General features: G+C 44.1%; 1 protein-coding gene across 1 annotated transcript in view; it reads right to left on the minus strand.

Moving 5' to 3' along the window:
* Positions 1-2844: 2844 nt before the first annotated feature.
* Positions 2845-20761, minus strand: part of camsap2a (calmodulin regulated spectrin-associated protein family, member 2a) — a 102813-nt gene continuing 84896 nt past the window's right edge. Inside the window, 11 exon segments of the mRNA XM_084307969.1 lie at positions 2845-5340; positions 6802-6920; positions 8899-9014; positions 11627-11723; positions 13177-13400; positions 13765-13901; positions 16309-18379; positions 19507-19576; positions 19700-19731; positions 20399-20489; positions 20644-20734. Coding sequence (XP_084164095.1) covers positions 5035-5340; positions 6802-6920; positions 8899-9014; positions 11627-11723; positions 13177-13400; positions 13765-13901; positions 16309-18379; positions 19507-19576; positions 19700-19731; positions 20399-20489; positions 20644-20734 — 3354 coding nt within the window. The 3' untranslated portion in view covers positions 2845-5034.

A 20761-nucleotide genomic window follows, 5' to 3' on the forward strand; every position in this document is an offset into this window, starting at 1 on the left:
ATATCGATAAATTCACTCAGAGACAGAGACAGGGTTTAAAATATTATCCCATGTCTGCAGAGAAGCAGACATCCTAACTAAACTAGGCAGATTAAGCTAAGGGTCAGTCCCCGACCAGGTGAGATCAGGGTAGGTTGAAGGAGAGAGAGAAAAGATGGGTCTTAAGCAAGGATTTAAAAGCTTCGACAGAGCAGGCACCCCTGACGACGCAGGTAATCTATTCCACCATCAATTTAGGGAGTTTAGGGAGCGCAGTAGACAAAGGCTCTGTGGCCGGCGGATTTCTTTTTAACCCTAAAGAAACCCCACATTTTGTGAGCGCAGAGCACGAGCGGGCGAGTATCGTGAGATGAGATTGGATAGATAGAGCGGTGCGAGCCCGTTTAAAATTCTGTAAGTGAGGAGTAGCACTGAATAGGAAGCCAGTGTAGGGAGGACAAAACTGGTGTGATATGATAAAACGTTCTAGTTTTAGTTAGTATCCGTGCAGCCGCATTTTGCACAAGTTGAAGATTTTTGATGCTTGAATTAGGTAGGCCTGAAAAAAGTGCGTTAAAGTAGTCTAGACTTGATGAGACAAATGCATGAATTAGGGTTTCAACATCAGCTAGAGTTAAAATAAGGCACATTTTTGCGATATTACGAAGATGGAAGAAGGCAATTTTGGTGAATTTCTTTAGTGCTTTAAATGAGAGGGAGGAATAAAAAATTACTCAGATGTTTTTTATGGTGGAGCTCTGAGATACATGACAGGTATCAAAGTTGAGGGAGATGTCCTCAAACAGGCCTCTAACATCTCAGTTTTATCTGCGTTAACACTTTCAGTGCCAGCAGGGGGCGCACGATTTAGTGCTTGAATGCCCACCATCCACTTCAATGTTAGCGTTAATAACGCCTAATCTATGTTTTAAATTATGGCTATGTGTCTAATCTGCCCGTTGCTTATCAATGACTCGTTTTCCAGTCAACATTGTCGAAGCGGATTCTTTTTTTATTGGTTCATTTTCGTTTTATAGCATTTTGAAAAGCCCTCGTTTTCAAGGAAAATAAAAAGATTCCATGATAAACGCCCTGTACTGGAATATTCTAGAATACACAAAAACGTTGTCATTTTTCGGCCTATTTATGAATCGTTTTCAAATAAACGCTAGATTATCAATAGTATATGTGTACGTATGCACGCTGGGGCCGCAAGCTGAAAATCGATTACCTCATTTCCTCAACATAACACACACACACACACATAGGGGACACGTTGATATCTCAGCGAATACAACTCTGATTATCCCAATACTGGTAAAATAGATTCCTTACCTCAGATCAGATGTTCTCCAAAAAGATCATTCCAATTCCTGATCGCCATTCCAAAAATCGATCACTACTGTCTACTATCGATTGGCTACTGTGAATATATATTCCAGGCTGATTCCCGTCCCGCGATCACTTCCATGTTCATCAGACGGCTTGCCAGCTCAGGGAGCCAGCTGGCCCCGCCTCTACATATCAACTGATCCCAGGTCAGTCTAAGCGACTGACGTGCAGTTACTCAGGGATAGACGATAGGGGGCACTTTTTTCCATTCTGAGCTGCTGATGGGGCTGGTGTACCAACGGGAGACTCGGTTGATGAAATATGAAATCAGATCGCTAATAAAAAAATAAAACGATAATTAGCGTCGTGGGCATTCAGGCATTGGGCTGATAAAACGTCATATGACGTGATGGGCACTGAAAGTGTTAAGGAGTAGAACGTTTTGTGACATCCACTTTTTAATGGCAAGCAGGCAAGCCTCAAGATTTCGTAATTGGGAGGAATCGTTTGGCTTAATAGGTATGTATAATTGGGTATCATCAGCGTAAAAATTTAAGTTAATGCCCAATTTGCGTATGATATTGCAGAGGGGTAGCATATAAATCGAAAATAGCAAAGGGCCCAGAACTGAGCCTTGTGGGACACCGCATTGCACTGGGAGGGTCTCAGATGTTAAATCATTATAGACCATGCAGTGTGTTCTATCAGTTAAATAAGATTTAAACCAAGCGAGTGCATGACCCTGAATGCCAACATGATTCTCGAGCGGACTCAGAAGAATGGAATGATCGACAGTGTCAAAGGCTGCACTGAGATCAAGCAATAAGAGCACAGAAGTTAGGTTTGAGTCGAGAGACAGCAGTACGTCATTTGTGACTTTGGTAAGCGCCGTTTCGGTGGAGTGTAAGGTTCTAAAGCCATATTGAAAAGATTCATTAAGATTATTATGTGATAGATGGTCAGTAAGTTGCGTTGTGAGTTGCGACAATCCGTTCTAATATTTTGGATAGGAACAGAAGATTGGAGATAGGCCTGTCGTTTTTCCAGATTAGAGGGTTGAGGTTCGGTTTTTTAAGTAGTGGTTTAATGATGGCTGATTTAAAGGCCAAGGGCACCACGCCAGTAGACAAAGAGGTGTTGAAGATATTGAGTAGGGCAGGACCTAGAGTTGGGAAGAGTTTTTTGATGAGAGTTGCTGGAAGAGGGTCAAACAAACAGGTTGAGGGTTTAGCCCCACCAACCAATTTAGAGAGGAGTAGGACACAGTGAGATGTTTTCAAGGCAGCATAGTGCATGGCTGGATTCAAAGTCAGGGGGAAAGCCCATCAGAGGTTGGGAGGGACTCTGATTGTCGAGTATTATAGCCCAATGAAGCTGGAATGATAATGTCCTTTTGTATTTATTAAGAGATCAGCGACACATCTGATCTCCTAATAAAACCACCCCCTCAACATGTATCTTTTTTACCATCATGAATAACACCATGCACACTGTTGAGGCCATGCTTCGTTTTATTCAATGCAAAAGGGAGAAACATAGAAACAAAACTACATGTTCAGCAATATGACTGAGTGACAGCACAGTCTGATCAAACAAAATTATGTCATTGAGGTGAACAGATGAGCTCACATAACACTGTACAATATTGTCATCATGACTGTTTAAATAACCATTCACAGTGGCCTTAAAACAGCCAAAAACAGTGGACAGAGTTCCCACAGTAAAGTCCCTTAAAAAACAAAAGAATAACATTGAAATAGGCTTTTCCTTCACTCTGTCATACAGTTTACAACTTTCAAAGACATGTACAGCTTCTCTTTTGGTCTATAAATATACCCCAGATGAAAACAAAGCACCAATGTTTGCAGACATACCATAGGCTGTGTGTGTGTGTACATGAGCATGTGTAGCCAATTGTGCCCGCAGGTGGTGTTTATTTTTTATGTTTTGTGACAAACAGAGCATCATATTGAAGCTGTTGAAAGCTGGGGGCAAGTCTCTACCATACACTGGACAGTAGTGTGCCAATTCCTGTTTTGCAAACATTTTTATAAAAAATTCCTGATAATAATATTACATTACATTTTATGTAACCTATACTTATGACAAGCCAGTACACAATTGGTCTCAACTACTGTGAAAAATATAGAATTAATAACTTTAAGAATGAATGCTTATGGTGAATCGGGTTGATGTGGTGGTAGGCTGTATACTGTATATGGCAAGAAGTGAACGAACTGAGATCCACTTTGAGGAATGCATGTTACTTGTACGTGGTTATTGTTCACCAACTGAATTTTAACTGAACTCCAGAATTCTCTCCAAATTCCAAAAGTTTAACCTGTTTTCAGTCCATTGATGGTCAATAGTCATGATAAAAAATTAAAAAATAAATCTTGGTTGCCATTATTATCATCATCATCATTTTCATTTTCAAACAAACCAATATACACAGAACTATGCAGAATATAAAAATGAAAATATAAAGATTGAACTGTTTGTTTTATTTGTTCACAATCCTGCTGTGAACCAGCAGCACAAAGTCGCCTGAAATAATGTTGAACATTGCTAAAAAAAAAAAAAAAAATACATCTTCCAAGAGGGTTCTGAACAGCTGAAATCACTTGGCTTAGTTGAGCATGGAGGACACACAATGTGTGGCGAACACTAGCTGTATGCATTCTCTTTTTGGCCCTTTTGCATTCACATGAAGTTTAATTCAGGTTATTTTCAACCTATAGGCCCTTTTTTCTACCGTCTGGCATCAGACTAATTCATTCTGACCAAAGATCTGGTCAACTGGACGATGGAAGAGCGAGCTGTGTGACACTTTAGTTGGCCAATCCAACAGAATAACCGTGCAACAGTCAAAGAATATTACCAACCTCAAAAGATTCGTCTCACGTCATTTCTTACATTATTTGCATGCATTTGAGGATATAGTTTGGTCCAACTGATGAGAATTCAGTCGGAATTGATCGGTGTTGATTGATTGATCGCCAGATGACAAAGATAAATAGAGCTTAGGTTGAAAATACCTGTAATTATCCCTTAATTAAATTAAGTGTGTTGTTTTACCCACAACAAATGGAGACAAAGCATTCTTTCTAATACAAAAACCTATCTAAGGTAGACCACCTCATTGCACCTGTACTGGTACACACTAAAACAAGATGAGCGTAAAGGCCACACATGTCAACAGCTGTACCAACGAAAAGCCGTCTGTACAGGATAAATGGAAAACATTCAGTGCTTCAGTGTACCAAGTAAAACATCCTAGCATTCATACCATCTCTTCTTTTTTTTCTTTACTTTTGGCATATACAAAAAAAACAACAAAACAGCAACACACACACACGCACACACACACACATGCTGTCATTTAAATGACTCAAACCATACAATCTCTAAAAACACATTAGTGGTAAACCATTTACATGTTTCTTTTTTAAATAGTGGTAGTATACATTCCAGTTGTTCATAATCTTTGATAACGTGAGCCCTGTAATGTCCAGTCTGGAGCATGTAGGGGAGGAAAAAAAGACAGGAATGAATTTATTTTTTTAAACGACAAACATTAAAAAGAAAAACAGAAATGCATTTAGTCTAAACTAGCATCGCAGGTGTTGGAATCGTCATGGTCATTTACAGTGAAGTGCAAATTGAAATGTGAATGTTCCATTTGAGGGGCAAGGGGGAGGGTTGGTCTCAGTAAAAGTTCCATTAGGACTGGGAAGGTACCACTTTCTTCGGGGTGGCTGGTTTCTTGGTTTGCCAGAGGTGACCCTGGATGGTGATGGCGTCGACGCTGGCCGACATGGTCTTGGCCGGTATCTGACTGAACTGCTTCTTGTCCGAGTTGTACTTGTAGAGGCCGTCGATCATCTTGCGCGTGATGCTCTTGGGCCCGACGCCCGTCAGCTTGGTGCTCTCGTCCAACTCTGGGCAGTATGTGTAGAGCGAGCGGAACTGGCACCCGGCGTCTCGGAACAGAACCAGGAAGTTGTTGGCCTCGGATTTCTCCATTTCCTGTGAAGCCAGGAGAGAAGATGTTCATCAGAAAGGAAGGTTTTTAATGCATGCTATAATGAAGAATCTAAAAGTCACCCGTCGTCATTAAAGGTCCTGTGTCTTATAAATGGCCTTTTCCAGTGTTTAGCATTGTTTCCTAGCAATGGGGGTTCGTATCAATGGGGTCTGTGTCAATAATATTCACAGGGGTATATATTGTCATTTGAAACAAGTTACCAATGCATTGTCCCGTGGGATTATGACCCCCTGCGGCGAAATTAATTAGTATCCCCCTCAATCTCTCTATATCTCTCTCTGTCTGCGAGTGCAGATTGTGGGTGACTGTCACTCAAAGCGCTTATGGGCGGAGCCCAGCCCAAAACAGCTTGAAATCTTTAGAGTACTTGATTAGAAATACAAAACAATGAATTCTTTTGAAAAAAACTTTATGTGTTCCATAGACTCACAGGAATTGTGTAAAGTTGCCCAAATAGTGAAAGGAATAGCAAGACATGTCCCCTTTAAGATAAAAAATTCAAAGATGAATTAAACTGGACTTGAAGAAGTCTTTATTCGTAGCACACATTGCTACTTAGTCATGCAGCGAACACACACATAGGAACACACACATGCATTGCTTTTTTGGGTCATCAATGAAATGTCCTCTCTGACCAATGCCATCATCAATGGCAGCCGCGTGGGGGCCGCACCCGGGGACCAATCCAAGGGAAACCCTTGCAAGCATGGGGAGCACATGCAAACTCCACACAGGAGAAAGGCTTGGGAGATACCCCACCTGGGTACCTGGCAACCTGGTCCCCAAGCGGGAATCAAACCCAGGACCTTCTTGCTGTGAGGCGATAGTGTTAACCACTACACCGCCATGATACATAACTGATTTGAATACATCACTGTGTAAAAGAAAACACTGTGCTGCCGTGATTTCTTTTTTTGTATCCACTTTTTCTCCCATTTTCTATATTTTCTCCCATCCCAATTTCGTATCATCCAATTCAACCCTCCCGTCACGAACGCTGTTTCTTGCCTCCCACAAGCCGGCTGCAATGTGGACTAAGTCATACATAGCACAAGTCCCCTCCGGTACTTGAGGTAACAGCAGTTGCATCTTTTCACCTGCGCAGCTCGATCTCTCAGTGGCGAGGAGTAACGCGTGGGAGGCTCACGCTGCCCCCGACACTTCCTGATTCTACTGCGCAGGCGCACCAACCGACCTGTAGGAGTCGCTGTCCACAACGCCCGATCCCCACCCATCAGTTTCCCACCCTCTAATACTGCCAATTGTATTAGTACGGACGACCAGCCAAACTGAAAACAATGTGGAGAGCTGGATTCGAACACGCGAACCCAGCGTCTCCACATTGGTGGCGAGTGCCTTGCCCACTACACCACCTAGCCGCCCTGTGCTGCCGTGATTTTTATACTTAAACCACTGGTATAACAAGGCAGCCTTGTCGTTACCTCCAGTATCTTGTTCTTCTGCCCTTCGTTGACTTTGCCGGCCAAGCAGCAGTGGGCCAGGGCATTCTGGATGATGTGCTTGTTCGATTTGGCACTGGGCTCCTTGTACAGCTTGGGCCCTGCGTGAGCACAAAGGAAACATCACCATCAGACAACCACAGTCATCATAGAAACCACTCTATGTCGGAGTGGAGAGTTCGGCTTATATGGGCGTTCCAGACTAAACTGTCAATAAATGATTCATGGAGATCCTTTTGAAGATTCCTCGTGGCACTTGTGCGGATGGACCGTTCTAAGAGGAGGCAGTAGGAGTACAATGACAGTGACATGTTGGTTTTGACGTCTCAAAGCTGCACTCTCAATATAATTTAAACAAATCTCGAAAGTCAAACAGCTCAAGATATCTTTGAGGCAGTGTGATCCAAACATTAGTTTGTATTTATTTTATTTTATTGAGTCAATTGAGGGAGATCCACATTTTCAATGATACCGAGTTTATATGATGCATCAACAAATCCAAACATATACACAAATGTTAAAAGAAATACTAATAAATATAAGCCTAGGAGATAAATGATGTAAACAACACAGTGAAACAGTATCTCTCTATGCAAGCTTTCTAGCTTGGCAACAGTTATCTTCTGAGGGCCCAATTTCAGAATTATATGATCTAAGACAGTCCAAGAATGTGTGAAAACGAACACCTCTCTCCCAAATCCAGAGTGCTAAAACTCAAATGTATGATGTCATCATAAAGAAGTCATAATGAAGTCTGAAGCTGCTCCATAGACAATGGACCTCATTCTATTCCACTACAGCTATATCCGCGGGATTGGGTTTAGTTATTTTATTTATTTATTGACTGTCATTTGCAATGTTGGTGTAGTGCTTTTATTTATTTTCAGACATCAAAATGCCTCGTTGAAGCATGACTGTAAATGTAAAACGTAATTTAAAAATAAAAATGTAATTATGTTTTTGGTAGATTTTTATTGTTTTTACTACGGGGCAGTCCGGTAGAGAGAGAGAATGAGGAAAAACGGGAGACAGAGCGGGGGGAAGACATTCGGCAAATGACGGCGGGTCCGGGAATCGAACCCGGGTCGGCCGATTCGCGACGCAGCGCGTTACATGCTTCGCCACTTGGGCGCCCCGTAAAACTTAATTTTTAAGATTGTCATATTAATATTTTTATTATTTAATTCCGAGGATGTCTGTAGAATCGACGTGAATGCAATCACCATGATTCCTCCCAAATAAAGCCCTTAAGAACATGGCACACACCAGTCTGTCCGACTTACGACTGCTCTTGCTTGTAAATCCTGCTCTTAGCTACAAGCGAATCCCCAAGAAGGAAGCGTTCGTGAATGCCAAAATCTGCCCAAAAAGGTCGTAAGTGGAGCTACGATGAAATTTGCTCTTAACATTTGTCGTAAGTCCGTTGGTGCATGAGGACCATTGACTTGAGAAAGATTTGAGAGATGACACCTGGGAGAATATTCATACATAGGTAGGTATTTTCTGTTTTAGAACTGAGAACAATACTATAGAATATGCTCATTTGGATATAAAAAAGAAAACAAAGGTTCTGTGGGTCCACAAAATCTGTCTCCCATTAATTGTCAAAGGAGCAGCTCCACACTTGATGACATCACAAGTTTGAATCTTAATTCTCTGGTTTCTGGCTTTAGCTCATAGCTAAATAATGGGGGACCCTGATGTAAACAAGACGAAAGTCTTTCTCTGGTCTGCATCCCCTTAACAATTGTATGTATTGAGCTGTACTGTACTGTACCCATTCTGCAATCTGTTAATACACTTTTCAATCAATCAATCAATAGCCTCTCCACATTTGCCGCCCTGGAGGTGTGGGAAGAGCTTTACTCAGCTCAAATCTTATTAAATCTAGCCCATGGAATAGTATAGCTGTATGGTTACACTTGAAATGTGTATTTTTATTTAGTGTGCATTTTTATTTTGTCACAATATTATTTGGCTTAAATATATATATATTCAAAGCCAATCAAAGTCGACTATACAAATCCTTAGTCGGGGACAGGCCTACTGGGCAGTGTATAGATGACAGAGGTGACCCACCGGTGTATTCAGTGTTGGAGGTGACAGAGGAGGTGGTGGAACCGTTCTCCCAATCCTTCTCCTCGTTCCTGCTGCTGGAGCGACTGGGGGACAGAAAGCCGTCCGCAGAGTCCGGCCTGGAGGACAAAGACACAGACACATGCCATGGACACACACACAGAGACACACAGTTAGGTCACCTCTCTTCACGGGCGCCGCTTTTTACACACTCAGCAATTCCAGCATGTTCTATACAGGCTAAAGCTTTGCAGGGATTTTACCACGGGGAAAAACGTATACTATGTACCGCAGCAAGGTTATAGGCTTTGACTTTGGCGAGTATTGCATACCATACGCAGTGTAAGCTTGCATGCAAGGGCAGTGCAGTATTGTCAAGTGAGCGCGGTGAGCAACTGAAGGCGTCTCATCAGTGTAGGCTAATGAAATTTGCTCTTTGCCTGTTACAGCGCTGCACTTAAATGAAGTTATATATTTAACATTCATATGGTATGGTATTATCATCATGATTTGGGGCAGCCATTTCAGAATTAGCAGGCAGCACAGGCATACGAGCAAATAAAAAGAGACATTTGATTCCAAGATGTTTCTGATGCTTTATTGTGCGTGTGTGTGTGTGTGTGTGTGTGTGTGTGTGTGTGTGTGTGTGTGTGTGTGTGTGTGTGTAGCACAGTGATGGTTCTGAATGGGGATGGCCCGATACCCCCTTTGTTACCGCTGATACCGATTCTGAGATCAAAACTTAAAGTATAGATCCAATCCAATGCTTTTACTGAACAGTATAGAGTTGAAGCATTCGTTTGGGGTCACTGGACATATTGTGATATAATAAATCTTTCTCCATTAGAGAAATTGAACATGCTTCCGTGTGTCAAACATGCAGGAAATCAAGTCACTTTGCTTTTATCTCTCGCATCATCATGTTAGACGTATTTCTGGCATGTTAGACGGGCATGTTAGATGTGTTTCTGGCATGTTAGACGTGTTTCTGGCACATGTTAGACATGTTTCTGGCACATGTTAAACATGTTTCCTGGCATCAGATTTTATTATCTGGGAAATTATCTGATATCGATACTTTAAACCCGGTATCAGACAGATATCTGATACCTGAATCGGTATCGGTGCATCCCTCGTGCTGAACAGAACAGAACAGAACAGAACAGAGCTGAGAACCTTGCTGTGTTGTTAGTTGAGCAGAGTGCAATCGCAGCAGGAGTGATCAGCAGTGAGGACAGCACAGTGGGCTAGAAGCTCAACAGGAGTGATCAGCAGTGAGGACAGCACAGTGGGCTAGAAGCTCAACAGGAGTGATCAGCAGTGAGGACAGCACAGTGGGCTAGAAGCTCAGCAGGATAGATCAGCAGTGAGGACAGCACAGTGGGCTAGAAGCTCAGCAGGATAGATCAGCAGTGAGGACAGCACAGTGGGCTAAAAGATCAGCAGGAGTGATCATCAGTGAGGACAGCACAGTGGGCTAGAAGCTCAGCGGGAGTGATCAGCAGTGAGGACAGCACAGTGGGCTAGAAGCTCAGCAGGAGTGGTCAGCAGTGAGGACAGCACAGTGGGCTAGAAGCTCAGCAGGAGTGGTCAGCAGTGAGGACAGCACAGTGGGCTAAAGGAGTGAGGACAGCACAGTGGGCTAGAAGCTCAGTGAAAGATGGAAAGACAAACGGGTTATTATTGTGTGGAGACGGCGCAGGACCAGTGTTTTCAAAGGGAACATAAAAACAAAAGGGAGGCACACTTCCTTCAGTGCTTTTCACAATCCTAAATCAAAACCAAAAGGGCATTTTGAGGGATTGGGTTCAGTGAAGCGGGGAGGTGGTGTCAGTGCCTTAGACTGGACCATGTGGAAGAACTAACCTTCTCCCTCTCCGTTTAGGAGAGCTGAAAAGGTGGAAGAGACTGCGAGAGGCTAAGCTAGCACTTCTGAGAGGTGCAAAACAGTAGCGGAGAGGATGTGATAAAAGGGGGAGAAATTATGGGAAGAGGACAGAAGGCTTGTTAGACCGAGAAATGCTGGAGTTAGTTGAAAAGACACGTCAACAAACATCATCTGTCATCTGTATATCTGTTATTGGACTATATATTTGTATATACACTCAAAACTCTTGATACTTGTTCATACCTTTTGCACATTACTGCTCAATTGCACAGCCCTGCTAAATATTCCATCCCACTGTATTCTTATTCTTATTCTAATTAGTGTATATACTTGACCACATCGTGCACAATTGTACAGTCCTGGCCTATCCTATTTTATAATTCTATTCTATTGTACTTCTATTTTAATTTAGTTTATATTCCATTTTATTTTATTCTACCATTTATTTTATTCTACCTTAATGGTCTGTCCGTTAATGTCGCACCAAACGACCAAATCAAATTCCTTGTATGTGTAAACTACTTGACAATAAAGACCTTTCTGATTCTGATACACTAAAACAAGAAAATGCATGTAAGAGTTATGTTAAAGGATTAGTTCACTCTAGAAACAGTAGTCTGATGCATTTGGCCTTCTTTTGTCAAAAGAAATAATAAAAGAAAAGAAAATACGTCCATAGCAGCTGAATTGGTTTGCAATTTGGACCACATCCCAAAATTTGGGGGGAAAAAGTACCAGATTTTGTATTTGAACTGACATTTTAAGATGCATATCAAATAGACCATCACTACAGTATATCACATGTTTTCTCCATTAAGAACGAAGTGTGAAAAAGCGCCTCACCTCTGCGCTCTCTTCTCAGAGTGAACGCTGTCGCTGTCTCCCAGGTTGAGCGAGGCCAGGGACAAGCTGGAGACTGAAAAGACACGTTGCCGTGAACCTGGGCGTGAAACAAGGAGACGTGGCACGGCACGGGACAACACACGGTTACGCCACCACGAATGACCACAAGACACAGTCTGTCCACCTCACTTTGTGCCTATACCTCATCATGGAGCAATGCAACTTTCAGTGATAGGATGTGGATCAACAAGCAACCAGGGCTTGAAGTGGGCCAGTACTCACCGGTACGCGGTACCGGAACATTTGACTCTTTGGCGAAGACACTCCCTCACACCATGACGCACCCGTTCCTGTTCTACTTAGTTTACTTAGGCCTTTTTATTCCTTTCGGAACATAGGCCATTGATGAAAAGTTTCCACCCCCCCGTTCCTGTTCTAGCTCGCCTGCATTTCTCTGTCGGCTTCTAGTCTAAGTTAGTAATGTTAACCTACTGTAGTAGCTAAACTGAACGGAAAGCTGTTTTAGAGTTTGTCTCATTATGACACAGTATGCTAGGACGTTTGAAGAGAGAAAAGTGTTTTTCTTGCCTTGGACTAACAATGCTCTTTCAAAATGCTAAAGGAATGACCAATGGGTTCTGCAAAACCTACAGAGACGATCTGTCTGCAAATACTGAGTGAGTCAACCTATCTGTAAGCTTTATAATATGACTCACTCAGGTGTGTATTTGCTGGTTAGGAGATGTAACATGAGCCTGCTGCTTTCTGTTGCCTCCAGAATGAAATGAAGACATCTTATGTCTTGCGTTTAACCATAATTTAGACATTGAGGGCTCAACACTGCAACACGAGTTGCAAAGGAGATTAAGGAGAGAGAAAGAGTGAGAGAGAGAGGCTGACTAAGAGGTAAAGTGCCAAACAACACAGCAAATTACACCCAAACATGTTTTCTTATTTTCCCTCCCAACAGCTGAGAGTACTGGCCCTTATTTTGTTCCACTTCAAGCACTGCACACAACACACAAACACACAAATATGCAAATGATGTTCATATTCACATTCACAATCAGGTATGTATATGGTGAATATGTAGATATTGCATTCAAACATATTCAAATACACACACAAACATTCATAGAAATACACGCGCTGCATTGCTCCATCAATATTTTCTATTTTGAATTACAACACAGGCTGCAATGGTCTCCTCTGAAAACATAGGCCTATTGATATTTGTAGCCTATTGTGAACTCAATACGAACACCACAATTCGGTGCTCAAATTAACCAAATTGGCAGGGAAATACAGATTAAAGCAGCTTGGCTAGGTGCCGTAGTAATACCAGAAAGGTTTTTGCAGGAGGAAGAATCACAAAGATTTGAGAAAATCCAAAGGATAGCTAACATGACCAGAGCATTATAGGAATCCATGCTCAGGTGGCCAGTGAAGACATTTTGAGGTGGCACAAAGCTCGCTGGCTGCGGGCACAGACCCGACGACAGACGGGGATGCCGGCTGACCCATGACTGAGGGGTTGTCTCCATGGTTACCTGTGGTGGCCCTGATGGGGGTTTTGGGGGAGTCCATGCTGTCTCTGTGGATGGATTTGGGCCTAGCCCTCCTGAGCTTAGCGCTGCCAGGTGGACGGGGTTTGATAACGGTGCCCATGTCCTCCATCAGCTTCAGCTGTTTCCTCCGGAGATACTCCTGCTTGATGAACTCCCTCCTCGCCTTGTCATCCTCCTTCCTGAGGCGCTCCTCCTCCGTTTTCACCCTGAAGGAGGGAGAGAGAGAGGCTTAAGCTGCGTTGAGACTACGGTCTGTAGTGGTGGAGGCCATATTCTTTCCAATCTACTGTAGTCTGCATTGTATTTTCCCAACTCAAACTCAAATCGTACTGCGCTTCATAGTTGGAAAAAGCTTAAGGGAAATGTGAAATGTATTTTGAGTTATGGTAGGTTAAGAACATTCCAAAAGGCATATTTCCATCTGTCAAACCCTTTGGGAATATAATGTAAATATATACCAGAACTTTAAATGGTTGGATTTGGACTTTGAAGTCAGTGTACATTATGTTCAGGAAAGGGGCTGGGGGCAGGTAGGACAGTATATATGTGTGTCTCAGGTCTCAGACCCACCGAGCCTCCTCTTTCTTCTGCTCCAGCTCCACCTCCTGCTCCATCTTCTTCTGCTGGTTCTCCCTCTCCCTCCTCATCCTCTTCCCCAGCAGCGCAGCCCTCTTCTGGGCCATGTTGTCCTCGCCCTTCCCGTCCTCCTGGGGACAAACAGAGCAGCGGCAGTCAGCGCAATACCCCTTTAATAATTCATTGTTCTTATTTATATATAAGTGTATACTGTATAAATATAGAACGGTAATGTAAAAGTGTGGTTGTATTGAATGCTATATGCCTTGTATGTGATATATACAGTAGTATAAATATTCCTAACGAGTATCCTGGATACATATACTGTCGATATTTTAGGCCACTGCTCTTTCTGGTGAAGCAGGGTAGATGCGTGGACCTTGCCTGGTCTCTCGAGGGACTGTATAAATATAGTTATCTTCCTTTTCTTCCCACATTAGGCTTACGTGGATAGGAACTTGCACAATGGCCCTTTGGTGAGTGGCTATCTCATTCTCATATAGCACATTCTAAAAATGAAATAAATCCTGCCTTCAGTACAGCTCAAATACAAAAAACAAATAAAAATGTGCCCATAATTCAGTTATTTCCGCACAACCACACCAGGCAGCCTGATCTCCACTAAATCACACGCCGTTCCCTCTAGATACTGAAGACCTCATGCGAACGTCCCCTGCATGTATAACAAATGCGCATGTTGGTGAATTTATGACTGTGTGCCATTATTACTATCAATGTAATAATTGTGGAATATTACTATAATGAGCTGTATGTTAAATCTCGTTGTGACAACTGTAACAATGACAATAAAGATCTATTCTATTCATCGATAACCACCCTTGCAGTCCCATTCAGCATCTCCTGCAGCCCCACTTCTCCACAGCTGCATTTTAATTATTAACAGCCCCAGTTCTCTGACCTAGATCAAAGCGCACAGACTGTTACCACGAGCGAGGAAAGATCACGTCGTCCCTATCTGGCCTGTTTCCAGAGCCATCCGTCATCTGATATTAAAAACAGGAACGATTCTGTATTGAAAAGAAACAAACGTGGCCCTCCAGCGGTGGGGACTTTGAAATGGCTTTTGTGATGCAGAACTAGGACACTAATAATAATAATAATAATAATAATAATAATAATAATAATAATAATAATATATTTGATTTGTAGAGGCGCTTTATAATTGTGGAAAAAATCTCAAAGCGCTACAGTGTAACAGAACATAAAAGCTAGCAAGAGAGTAAAAAAAAAGAATATAAAATAAGGAAGACTAAAACTAGTAAGGAGTAAAAAGAACTTGGAATGTGAAGGGCTAAAACCAGTAAAAGAGTAAAGAACATAAAATAAGAAGGGGTAAAACTAGTAAAAGAGTAAAGAACATAAAATAAGAAGGGCTAAAAATAGTAAAGAACATAAAATAAGAAGGGCTAAAACTAGTAAAAGCGTAAGAACATAAAATAAGAAGGGCTAAAACTAGTAAAAAAGTACAGAACATAAAATAAGAAGGGCTAAAACTAGTAAAAGAACATAAAATGTGTGGAGCTAAATATGTGTTTTGAGGCCCTTTTCAAAAGCACCCACGGTCTGTGGTGCTCTCCGGTGGTCAGGGAGAGCGTTCCACAGACTGGGAGTGGATGAGCAGAAAGCCCGATCTCCCACGGTGCAGAGTTTGGTCCTCGGGCGCTGGAGGAGGTTTGCCTGACACTGCATTTGGAGGGATCAGAACTTCAACTTAGAGAGAGAGATTGATTGTTATTGCATCTCGAGTCCCCACTGTTCTGATGGTATTGTAGAAAAGAATAAGAGGAGAAAATGATGCAACCGGCCTCCATCTTACGCCTCGTCTCCCCTAGCCAGGGTTTAGCCATGCTGTGGCTCCATTGTCTATAGAACCTGGCCAAACCAGGCTGGCTGAGACAGCCACCTCTGGCCCAAGCCGGCTGGGACTGTTGCATCATCATGGTTTAGCTCATGTACCACTGTAATCAAGCTAGTCTTTCTTGTGTAAGCTGCAGAAGACACAGTAGCCTACAACCAGTGAAGAGGACATGATGAACCTCTCATCAGTTGATCACACTCATCCTATAGAGGAGGAAGGAAGAATCTGGGCAACATACTGATATCTATCTACGTTTATCATCTATCTATGCATCATCTATCACCTATCAAGGTATATTGTGGGATTTCTTTTTTATACCATCAGTGGTGATACACAATTTTCTTATGTAAACTTGTGATAGAGAGTGAATACTAAGTCATATTTCTCACAAAATGATTTTCTGAATATGTTTCATGTTCTGTATCACGCTGCCATTACCATGCAGTCCAATATGATCAATATGATGAATGTTTAATTGGATTATCTAACATGTGATTTTCCATACCTAAGCAGATATGACAATCAGAAAAAAAGGTCTTCTGAACATCTATGATGTATGATGTCATACCTTGATTCCTGGATAAATAAAGGATAAATAAATGTATGTCATCATATGTCATATCTATGATGCATGTCATATGATCTACGGTATGTCATACCTTGAAGAAGAACCCGCAGGACATTTTCTGATCATCATCCAGTCCGTCCATGGAGCCCTTCTCTCCAGCCTCCTCCAGCATGGTGCTCTGGTCCTCCATGGGCAATGACAGGGGCACCTCGATCAGGTTGCTCTTGGCCAGGGGCGGGCTCTCTGTGGGCGTCACCGTGAAGGTCTCCATCACCCGGTGGGACAGGAACTCCGAGACGGACGAGTCCAGCGTGGGTTTGAGATCTGGACTCGATCTGTCCCAGAGTCCACCCTTAACGTCGTACAAAAACTGGTCTCCGTCTTCTGTTGCCGTTAGGTCTCTTTTGTTGGAGTCTTTAGTGGGGGAGGTGGAGGGGGTGTTGCCTGCACTGATATCTGGGGAGAGGAGAGGAACCGTTTCTCTGTTTCTATCCCCGTCTGGCTCTGCAGTCGCTGGCTTCGTCCCCATGTAAACGAAGGCGCTCGGTAGGGGCTGGCAGGGGGAGAACCTGCGTAGCCTGGGGATGCTGTCCACAGACTGCGGGGCGTTCAGGACGCGGTTGTAAGGGGCGAGTTTGAGCTCGCTGGGGCGAGGGGTGCGAGGGGAACGCGAGTGGAAGGAGGCGGATTTACGTTTGATGCTGGTGGGGGAGCGGTGGGTGGAACGGGGGGAATCGGCTGGGGACGAGGGTCCAGAGGATCGAGTCCCGACCCCAGGACGCGCGTGCTTCTGTGGGGAAGGGAGCGTGGTGGAAGCAGGGATGACCCACACCTGCTGCTGCTGCTTCTCCCGCATGGCCATGATCACTTCCTGCTGCTGGGCCAATCGGTGCATCTCAGTCTGGAGGAAGGCCAGAGAGTGGTTGAGTTTCTCGATGGAGCGCGTGTACTCTGCAAGGTCCACCTCGGTCGTCTGGCCAGCGTTCAGGCCGCCCTCCTCTCCTTGCCCCGGCGACTTCAGCCAACGGGAGGCGATGCTGCCTTGCTCCGCCCCGTCGGGCGTGTCCGCTTTGCCCCTCCCAGATCGGAGAATGGGACTTGGGCTTCCCGTCTTCCTCTCCTCCTCTGGTCTCTCTCCTTCTTCTTCCGTTCCACTAGCAGCCCCATCCCCCTTCCTCTTGACCACGGTGAGGAATGCAGAGCGGCCCATCCGTTGGCGGTGCCGCGTGAATGCCGCCTCCACTTTCTTCTTCTGTGCTTCAATGGCTTTCCGTTTCTCCTCCAGTCGCATCCTGAGCTCTACCATCTCTGTAGCCATGGCCTGAGCAGGATCGTTGGGTGGGAGCTGCACAGGCGTAAGCGGGGCTTGAGCAGCGAGGGGTGTGGATTGTTGGTGGACGGGGCTGTGCTCGGGGGTGGGTGCCCAGGAGACTGACAGGGGGAGGCCCAACTCGGATCCTTCTGGGGTGGTCTTGAGGGAGCTCCCACCCCCGCTGCTGCCCCTTCCTGAGTCTGGAGCCGGGGGGGTGAGCTTCCTCATCTTCTGCTCTGCGAAGCTGGTCATCTTCACTCCCAAAGGGGATTTGCCGTGTCCGCTCGGGCAGGGGCTGGGAGTGTCCATATCCAGCTCCATATTCACAGAGCAGTCCCTCAGCGAGGAGTCCTCGTCCAGCATGTCTTCTGTTCGGATGTGGATACCGGTGTCCAGCTCCATGGTGTCAGCGGTGCTCAGAGGCCCTTTGGAGTCCGACTCCGACAGCGGCTCCAGGCGGCCACCGGGCCCACAGTCCTGGCTGTGCAGGAAGAAGCCATTGTTGATCCCCTCCGCCAGGGGCCTGCTGTGGATGATCTCGAGAGCCTCCTCGATGGAGGGAGTGGTGGTGGTGCCGTGCCCGTTGGGATAGGTGCGCCCCGTAGGGCGTCGGTCGGGCTCTGTGCTTGCCAGGCTGTCCGGGCAGCCCTCCTCCTCGATGCCGACATCGTTGATGGGCAGGAAGGACAGGTTGCGCTTCATGCCTCGGGGCAGATGGTGGTGGACCTTGAAGCCCGAGCCGTCGTCGGTGCTGGCAGACCTGGTCATGCCCCTGGTGGAGGACAGAGGGCTGGGAGCAGAGTAGTCTTTGTCGAAGGGTATGTCGAAGGACACTCCATAAGGTCCCGATCTGAGGAAACAAACAAGGAAATCAACAGTTAGCCATGTCAGTGAAATCAGTGAAGTCTGAGGACTCAGTCAGTGAGTCAATCAATCAATCAATCAATCAATCAATCAATCATTTAACCAGTAGATTCTTATGGGTACCCCCCCTAATCAAAAATGATTATCTGAGACAGGAGGTTGCTTTGGTGTCTTCACAAAAACAATGCAATACAATAGTTGTTGTGCTGCCCTACTGTCGGTCTGATACATGTGGAGTCACCAGCTGCTTATTTTCACCTGACAGCTAGGAGTTTCACTGGGAGAGCGTGACGTGTGCCGAGGTTCATGTCATCTCCCCCAGAGCCCCTCCCTGCAGCCCAGATGCCCCAGACCTACAGTTAAGACTGTAATAAACATAACTTTCTATATTGAATTTGTATGAATGTGTTTTTTCCAACAAATTATTCAATAAACTACTGAAAACACCTTTACCCTCATTGAGATGCAAGGATCTATGCAAATTGGCAACAAGCACCCATTGATATTTAAAGGGTATCAAGTTACCAGTTACCACATATTGAAGCATGATGGTTTGACCCATTAGTGACATCACACATGCAACTCAGATTTCAAGGAAGTACAGAGAGCTCTCCCTCACCAGAAGCATGTGAAAAAGGCTCTGGTGAAAAGTTCTGCACAAATAACAATCAGTATAGTCAAAGTCATGCCTCCACGAGGAGTTAAAGGAACACACCAACATTTTGGGAAATTACCTTATCGTCTTCTCCAGAAAGATACCAGTTTCCTCTCTGTGCGTTCAGTAGAAAGCTATCTGGCTGCACGTTAGCCTAGCTTAGCACAATGAATAGAAGCGGACAGTGACAGTTAGCCTAGGCATTGTCCAACTAACACCTCTCCCGAAGGCTAACCGGCACTGTCCGCTTCCATTCATTGTGCTAAGCTAAGGCACTTGTTACACTAGGCTAACATGCCGCCAGATCGCTTTCTACTGAACGCACAGAGAGGAAACTGGTATCTATCTTCTTGTCTCTCTCTGGAGAAGACGGTAAGCTAATTTCCCAAAATGTTGGCGTGTTCCATTTTGAGTGGAGGGGATCTTTAAATGCCAGCCAAATAAAGCACAACACTAACCTTTTCTCTTTGGGCCAGGTTCCAATATTACCATCCACAAAGGACATTGAGGTGGATCTCTTCATGTCACCTGTGTCATTAGAGTAAACAAAATAAGTATTTCAACAATGAGCAATTGAATCCACTAGACAACCCCAAAGGCTATGAACTGTAACCTGATATGTAAATTCATAGTGAGGATTTCTATAATTACCTGGGTGCCGAGGTTGGGGTCGGAGGGGCAGACTAGAGAGAGAGGGGGAGAGAGAGAGAGAGAGAGAGAGAGAGAGGGAGTGAGATAAAGAGAAAGAGAGAGATAATAATCAATAATTTGAGCCCAAGCTTCTCTTCCCAACACACAGGATATGAGAGACAATATAAATATATTGTTAATATGGAAATCAAGCTGATTTCTTTTTTGTGATAACATTTTTATCAGCAGATTTAAAGTGTAGTCGTCTTGTATCGGCAGTGAAAAAGTGGTATCGGTACATCCCAAAAAAATAGGGAGTTAAGGGCTTCAAATTAAATAATAATTATTAAAAAAAAACTCAGCTTCTTCCCCCAGGCCATCAGAACACTGACCTCTCCACACACAAGCACACATGAACACACGCACCCTCATTTACACTCTCTCACACACCCCACATACACACTACAAAAAGAAACTTTTTTGCAATAGTCCGAACTGTATATTATTGTGTATATTACTCAGTACCTTTATTTATTAGCATTGTATTTTATTCGTATTACTTTTTTATCATGTCTATTCTATTATTTGTATTTTTGCACAATCGAGGCGGCCACCTACATTTCACTGCATGTCTCGTGTATGTATGTGACAAATAAAACTCTTGAATCTTGAAATTGAAACATTGTAGATGGAGCTGGCATAGTAGATAGCATACTGTACCTGGGTTGTTCAGGGCTTGGGGGTCTCTCCATGAAGCTCCTCTTGGTGGCTTTGGAGACTGTCGGCATGTTCTTCAACAAGGACGACGTCTCTGAACATGAACCAGAAGAGAACTCTCATCAAAGTCGGGAACAATCTCATAGGGGCATGTGTATTTTCCTCTGAATTATTGTACTCTGGGTTCACTTCCCATTAAAATTAGAAATTAGCTCCTGCCACTAGGAACTTAAAACGACCTGCTGTACCTTCAATCTCTAGGGTTCTCGGTTTGACAAAGGATGGTTTCACCACCTCGAACCAGCAGAACAATTCAGCCATGAAGGCCAGGTAGTTATTCTAGGGAGAGAGAAAAAAAGCACAGCC

This window comes from Notolepis coatsorum, assembly GCF_963971535.1.
Source record: "Notolepis coatsorum genome assembly, chromosome: 2".
Classification (NCBI taxonomy): domain Eukaryota; kingdom Metazoa; phylum Chordata; class Actinopteri; order Aulopiformes; family Paralepididae; genus Notolepis; species Notolepis coatsorum.